The 8100-nt window shown below is 39.7% G+C and overlaps 1 protein-coding gene across 4 annotated transcripts in view; it reads right to left on the bottom strand.

Annotated features, from left to right (window-relative positions):
* Positions 1 to 972: 972 nt before the first annotated feature.
* Positions 973 to 8100, bottom strand: part of aplp2 (amyloid beta (A4) precursor-like protein 2) — a 51253-nt gene continuing 44125 nt past the window's right edge. For 3 of the 4 annotated variants that reach the window (XM_031863688.1, XM_031863684.1, XM_031863685.1), the window contains 4 exons: positions 6339 to 6421; positions 5215 to 5292; positions 3404 to 3559; positions 973 to 3126 (listed from right to left, as the gene is read on the bottom strand). In XM_031863688.1, coding sequence (XP_031719548.1) covers positions 3025 to 3126; positions 3404 to 3559; positions 5215 to 5292; positions 6339 to 6421 — 419 coding nt within the window. In that variant the 3' untranslated portion in view covers positions 973 to 3024. The remainder of the gene's footprint in view (positions 3127 to 3403; positions 3560 to 5214; positions 5293 to 6338; positions 6422 to 8100) is intronic. The other variant, XM_031863686.1, reaches the window with a different exon arrangement.

Here is an 8100-nt window from a genome sequence, read left to right on the forward strand (position 1 = left end):
AGGGTCTGAATACTTATGACCATGTGATATTTCAGTTTTTCTTTTTTAATAAATTTGCAAAAATTTCTGTTTTTTTCTGTCAAGATGGGGTGCTGAGTGTACATTAATGAGAAATAAAATGAACTTTTTTGATTTTAGCAAATGGCTGCAATGAAACAGAGTGAAAAATTTAAAGGGGTCTGAATACTTTCCGTACCCACTGTATATAGTCGGGGGTCCCTGCTCCATCTCTCTATCAGTTCGGGGGTCCTTGGCCTGAAAAACATTGAAGACCCCTGCTCTAGTTTAGTCTGTCCCGCTATTGGAAGATTTTGGGTTTCAGTGGGTTTATTGCAAGTTACGTTTCGATGGAGCAATTTTTCAGACAACAGATTATAGACTATAGGTCGGTTTTTGATAGTACATTATTGCGTATGGATAACTTTTTGTTTGTTTTTGTTTTCATGAAACAAACTACTTTTCACACTCTATGAGCCTCATTTCAGAGATTGTATTACTCTGCGGAACACAGGCGGATTGATACGAGGCAGCACTACTTCTTCTTCACAAAATATAGGACAAACATGAGACTTAACAAACATCCCTAAAAAAATTGAAATAAATAGATGATTTCTGAAATGAAAACAAGCCTTAAGGAAACGATTAGTTAACTTATTGGTCAACAGATATAGGCAACTATTTGATAATCGTGTGATCCATCAAGTAATTCTTATTAAATAATGCCCAAAATTTTCTGGTTCGTTTCAAATGCAAATATTTGCCTTTTTTTGACTTTTCTGATATTAAATTAAATATTTTTGAGTTTGGGACTGTTGATCTATCAAAACAAGCAATTTGAATATGTCAAGGCAGGCTTTTAGATAGTGGTGTGGGCATTTTCTTTTGTTGTACTTACATACCAAACAGTTTTGTCTGTCTGTCTGTCAATCTGTCTGTCTATCTGTCTATCTATGAAAAGATGACACATCCATATGGAAGTTGTGAGTTTATTGATGTGTATCCCCCTGTAACCATAAATCTGTTTCCATTGGTGTCGATCTTTTTTTTTTTTTAAATCACTATGCATATTATATTAGTTCCCAGTCCCTTCCCACAATCAAGCAGGTGGTTACAAGATTGAAGCCGTTTGGGTGCATAGTGAGACAGTCACATACAGAGATACTGTCACAGGAAGAGGAAAAAATAGAAAACAAGAAAACAAACTTAAAAATATATATCATATCATTTCATATAAGAACAATGCACACCACAGGTAATCCTCCGGAAAAAAGCCATGATTGCAACATCAACTATACAGGCATACAAAGACAATACTAAGAGAGAAAGAGAGAGAGAAAAGAGGATTCTAGGAATCAGTTTCGCCTAATTGTTTGTGTTATTCTCTACCTGTAAAAATACACAGCTGCTTTTTTTTTTGCAGAAATCAGCTCTCCAAGCCTTGTCTTTCTGTGTGTCTCTGTCTGCCTGCACAGCCCGCCAGCTCCAAGTCTTTCTGGGTACCCAAATCCCCAAATACAGATTGTAAAATTTGTTACAGGTCCCCCAAGTCCTACAAAAAGTTTTTAGTACCCACCAGAATTATTTGTCATAATCTCCAAATGTGATATATTCAGGTACAGAAAAAAGCCATCATTCATTGCTTAGCATTTGTTGTTATCCGAGAATTATTTATAGTTCCCTCAAATCTACAAAATTGTGAACACTTTGACTTCATTTGGGGGCTCCGTGGTGGCAGATGGGCCCTAAGCAGCTGCTTATGTTGTTAGTGCCTCTGTGCCGGCCCTGTTTAGATCCATCAGACTGTTCTAAGCTTTATGACCAGCAAAGCCAACAGTTGCTCCAAAAACGTGTGTGTACATTATCCCCAAAATATGTTTCAAAGCAGTTTTTCTGGTACTTGGTTTTTGCTTCAGATAATTTGTGCAGGAAAAATAAACAAAAACAAAAAGACATTTGTTTGTAGTATGTCATCGCCCGCTGTCACAGTGTTCATGACAATGCATTCAAAATCAAAGCCACATAGGAACCTGTCAGATACATAGTATGGAAAAAAAAAAGCTTCCAAGATACATTCAACTATGTAACACACGTCAACAGGTATTATTTAATCTATCGATTTATACCGTTTCCCTATTGAAAAAAGGTTGTGTTTGTGTGTGTAGGAGGGGATATATTATCACATTCACTTAGTAAGGGGTCAGAGTAGGTTTTGTGTGATGTGTTTGAGCTGGGGGTCTGTGCACACCTTTACCTTCCCCGACTCTGTCTAACAGTGTGCCTGCAAACACAACTCATGACCACTAAGCTAAGAACCCTAAACCAACTCATAACCTCTTTCCTGGGGAAAAAAAAAGGCAGAATAAAAACATCTATTCTTATATATATTTGAACTGTATATGTATATTTTCGTCTGTTATCATAACAAAGAACAGAAAGAAAATAATTCATGATTTCATTTTTTTTTCTCATTTGTTGTTTCACTATACATTTTAATTGGTACAAAGAACCTTCATATACAAGCAAACTATTGAGAGGAAGAAGAACAAAATAAAACACCAATTATTTTTGAGGAAACCATCAGAAACAGCATGAATGACACTTGCATGATGGAAAACGAAAGTGTAGTGTCTGGTATGCTGATTTGATGATGGCCACTTAAAAACATTTACATTTTGCCTTTCTCTTTCAAAAATAAAGAAAATGTCTGAAGAACTGTTATACACCTTGATCTGAGATAGCTGTATTGATAATTACAAAGAAATCTGCAGAATCACATTTTACATAATGCAAAATGGCAGATACATCACCTTCTCAAAATAAACATGATCAAAAAGAGCTCTATAGTACAATAGTAGCAGTAGTAGAAGTAGTAGCATTATTTAAGGATTGTTTTGAACAAACCAGTAAATGGAGTTTGGATGTATGCAAATTATTTTAACAATAGCATGTGTTATTGGTCAGTAGTATGTTCCCCCTCGGTTGCCGTCCTCTGTCAGACTCCACAGTGCCGTCTGTGGGCTCTGGTTAGATCTGCATCTGCTCCAAGTATTTGTAGGTGGGGTTTTCGTAGCCGTGGTTTTGCATTTTGCTGAGGTGGCGCTCCTCTGGTGTCAGCATGGGGTCAACCTGTGAGACAGACACACAACACTCTTTTAATGGGCTGATTTATTCAGGGGAAGAAAACGCTAACAACATGCTGTGTGTGTTGTATGCAAATGCTGCAGGGACTATAATCTAATTTGCCTTGCATTATCCCATGCCCCATTTACACGACCCCTGATAATTTAATGTAAATCTGACACTTGAAATAAGATACACAGCAGTCCATTAAGAGCACTGGTGTGTGCGGTTCACACCCTTTGCCCAAATCCTCACACTCTGCTCCAAATAACAGGTGGCTTACCTCCACGATGCCATGACTGATGGTGCCATATTGCCTCTTCCTCAAAAGCACCAGACTGATCACAATAACAGTTGCTATGGCCACCGCGATCACCAGCAAGCCAATCAGTGCACTGCTGCCGAAGCTGAAGTCCTCTCCCAGGGGGCGGTAGGACTCCTGACAGGTTGAAATGGGTGAGAGGAAGACAGGGAGAGCAACAGTGAGGAGACAATACATGCGCAGCTAACCACTGAAGCAATACAAATTGATCTTTGCTGTTATAATGAAGACATCGTACACATCTTCTTCAGTAGTTACCTCAATCAGGTAATTTTATTATGCTGAATAGTCATTCAAGTTTTTGTTCTCATGCTGTTATATGACAATTTTTAATAAAGCTTCAACCATCTAAGAAATGTATGTGAACTCTTATTCTCATATTTGTAATATTCATTATGACCAAGGAGCATGACAACTTTAATAACAAAATGTAGACCTGTCACAATAACTACTTTTGATGGGCGCTATTGTAATAAATAAATAATTGCGATTAATGATGTTATTGCCATTTTATACCACTAATATAATGCTAAATTAAAAGCATAATAAGGCAAGTAGCCGCTTTCAAAGAACAATGAACTTTTAATTCTTAATCTTAAGAATATTCAGAAATCGGAATTTAAAAAAATATAAAAATATCCTAAATAAATAAAACATCACTAAAATAAAACCACACAACCATAACAATAAATAAAATGGACTCTCGGCTCTGTTAATAAAAATGCGCAATGCCCAAGTCTTAAGTCCAGCTGTTTATTCCTGCATCATGTTGCCGACATTCTTATGTAAAAAAAACAGGCACGTAAATGCAACAGTTTTAATGGAGGTCAGCAAAAAGGATCGAGGTCATGTCCATATGTAGTATGATAAGTAGACAAAGTAGTTATCGTGAGGGGGCTAACCGCATTTAACATTTAACTTTTGCAATTTGGAAACTTACTGACACAAACTATCTTCTTGTGTTTGCGGCTGCTACATCTCTAATGTGCATGACGTGGATCTGCTTCAGTCGGACACAAATAGAACTATTTGCAAGGATTTCTGTTAATTTTAAGTCTTTTGCAAAGCTGCAATAGGCTCGCACTTCCCATCTGATCAATATTGTTTTTGCTGGAATCTGTGTTCCCAAATATCTACAGGGGAGTCTGTGAGTGAATTGTTATCTTGATCAATAGTCATAATGAAAAGACATAAGATTAGCACCCAGGTTGACAAATACAAGAATTTCCCTTTAAAATATAAGCCAATGTAAGAAATGATCGACTTGTGATAGTGTGTACACATGCATGAAATGTGTCTTTGTGGAAGATCGTGTAATATCTTGGCCAATTCAGTAAAAACACACAACCACAGTCACCTACACTCATCTTCACAATGTAATCTGGCACATATGATACAAACTAATCATATGTAGACAGCCACTGGGGAATCTTTTTTTACTGCTCATTCTCACACACAAACTGAGCGTGCTCAGCGTGCTCAGTTTGTGTGGATTCACATTCATCGTATCATATCACTGACATTTTCAATGTGTACATTCAGATACAATCACATAACAAACATGCTCCCATGCAGAAATAACCAAAACATATTAGACTAAACAGAAAAAAAACGAGAGGGGATTTGCGATCTGTTCCCAATCTGTGTTTTTTACGTTTTAATTCCGCTGCAGAACTAGTATCTTTGCACACTCCCTCCTTCTTTCATCCTCTCCCCACTACTGACGACTACAGTTCCCCAAAGAGTCCTGTGGAGGGCACCGCTATACTCACCAGCTCATCATCATGCATAACGCTGACTCTCTCTGCACTGTAAACCACTTCTTTAACATCCAGAGACTCATCAATCACCTGTCAACACAGACAGGGGAGCCCAGGTTACACTCACCACAGTGTGTGTGTGTGAGATAGAGAGAGATAGGCAGGCGGAGAGCGAGAGGGTGTGAATGTGCAGCGAAGTAAACTGTAAAGATTATCTGTGTTTGGGTGATGATACACTTGGAGCTGTCTTGTACAGACTGGAAGGAGAGAGGGAGGGGGTTTGCAAGCATCAACAACAGACTCTCAGCTAGGCACACAGTTAACATGCCTTTCTAAACAGCCACTCATTACTGAGAGCTCTCATCTAAAGAAGAAGCGCTGTGAGTGGAAGTGTGTGTGTTCAGAAGGCAGAATTAAAGATCTGCTGTTTGCAGAGACAGAGCAGTCCAGAGTCTGTTTCCCACAGGGGAAAAAATTATCACGACAAGACATTTTATTTTTTAACCTCAGATTGCTACGTCTAAGAAGACTGGCACTTCCAAAAAAGAAACATGCATGCATTCAAAAACTTGCACGGCTCATATTCACACACACACAAATACACAGCTTTGCAGTTGGGTGTTGGATTAGCATGCACAGCACACATTCTGCAGCCAAGCATAGTTTGAAAATCCAAGAGGAGGAATAGTGTGTCTGGCGAAGAAAGGTAGCATGCAATGACTGCCGAACAAAGTGTGGAGTTGATCTGAATGAGGGTCGGTTGGCAGAGATCAAAGAGTGACACGCAAATAGCCTAGTGTGAGATAGTTGTGACTATGACAACATACAGTAGTTACTGGAATAATCGGACTGATTAAAATTGAATTTAAGAGAGCTATATCAAAAGCGTTGTATGAACTAAATGAATGACTCAATCATCAGCTCAATTGGCTCGGTCTGAGGTCAAGGTAATGAAATTAAACTGTCCAGAGAGTTTTTCTAGGATATTTAACAAAGGAAATACAATTAAATATCTTTGCAGAATATATCTGGCTTTAACAATGCTGCTCTCAATTCACGTGTTAAAAGCAAGTTGGAAAGTTAAAAAAAGCTTTGAGGCACAAACAGAATGATAAAAGTGACAGTGAAGCTCTTACCACATTGTTGCTGATTTTGGGTTTGCTGTTGACGATTCTCTCCTCAGCACCTATCAGGCCGTCTAAACCAGACATGGCGGAGCCTGCAGGAGGTGAAGGAGCGCAGTCAATAACAGCAGAGCAGCACAAACAAACAAACAAACGGGGATGGTGGTATTGATTGTGGACAGCTGCACATAGATATCCAGCTCTTCTCCTCACAAATGTCGCGTCAGTCTCCTTAGTGCACTGGTGACAACAAAGTCCTTTCTTCCATTCTGCACAGTGTGAGCACTGTGACGCCAACATGACACTGACCATACATTTTCTACAAAGGCCCTCTCAAAGGGGTTGTTTGCATAAATCTGCTCTATAAACACCTATTGACTAATTAAACAAAACATTTCTAAGCAATTAGGGTTCATCCAGGTATTTTGTATCCCTCACTTATTTCCAATTTCATGGCCAAAACTCTGGATCACTGACGTTCCTCATCTACAAATCCTTCATAGTTAACAAAAAAACTGTGGGTTTCGGTGAGTGGCTGAACCAAATATGCAGGTTAGATTGATGGTTCTGGTATAGGCATAGGATCTATTAATATACACACAACATATAGTTCATGATTTATTCATGGCATTAGAGAAGAGAGAGCGAGCGGGGTAGTGAGGGCTGGGTCCTCCTGAACATACAGCAGCAACGAGTCTGGCGTTGACTTATTGTCTGCTGCTGTTGCTCGTCAGCCAATGCCAAACGCTCACGGTTAGTACAATTGCCTTTGGATTACGCGAGGAACAATGATGTGTATTTGCGATCCTCACTCAAGCAGGAGTGACGTCTGAAACTCTGGCAGGTTATCAGATGGTACTGCAGGGTGCACATAGTGTCGCAGCGAGCCACAATAACACACAGCACAATGGGAGTGACCTCTACGGGAGCAATGTGACCTCTCATCTGCATGGATTTGAAAAAGTGCTGAAAGAATTAGTCCATTAATCGACAATTAATCATTTATAGGCACATGTGTCAAATATTCACTGGGTCAGAATGTTGAAATTCTTGCTGCTTTTCTCACTTGTTCTCTATAACTGTAATGTTGGACTAGTAAAAATGCAACAGCAGCAGCAGAGGGACACATTTCTGTGAAAAAAAAAAACAGCAGAGGAAGTTGTGCATCAATTTAGGTTCAACAACCAGTGGAAGGTGTCTCTGTGTTCACCGAGTAAGATCACAGGGTTAAGCCCGGATCAGACTAAACAGGTGGCGTAACCACATCGCCGTCTCAGATTTTAGAGGACAAATTGGGCCAATTAAGATTGGGCTGTGGGTCAGCAGCAGAAACACTGAGCCTCAGACAGGGCCACTAAATCACACAGCTCCTGTCAGAAAGAGGGCGACTGATGAAGGAAATGAATGTGCGGCAGGAAGAATAATCAAGCAAGGTGGTTTGACAAATGCACTGCGGACGGGATGACAGCGAACACACGACTGGAGAGTCTCTCTGAGAGGGGAGCTGGCTAGGACTGTTCTCTACCACTGCTTTGCTATTCAGCATGAGGTGATAATCCTAGTATGATGAAAAGCAACAGAGCAACTGAAACCCAACCACGCAGCCCATGTGAGTCATCAAAAAAAAAGGAGAAAATGAACCACCAGATGGCTTTTGATAAAATAGAAATGGTGGGAGAGAGAGAGGATCCCAAATTGCACCAAAGGAAAGGAGAGCAGTGGATCAAAAAAGAAGATGGGAGAAGGAAGGGGGGGGGGGGGGGGGGGGGGGGGG

This window comes from Anarrhichthys ocellatus, unplaced genomic scaffold, assembly GCF_004355925.1.
Source record: "Anarrhichthys ocellatus isolate YVR2014 unplaced genomic scaffold, GSC_Weel_1.0 scaffold29, whole genome shotgun sequence".
NCBI lineage: Eukaryota > Metazoa > Chordata > Actinopteri > Perciformes > Anarhichadidae > Anarrhichthys > Anarrhichthys ocellatus.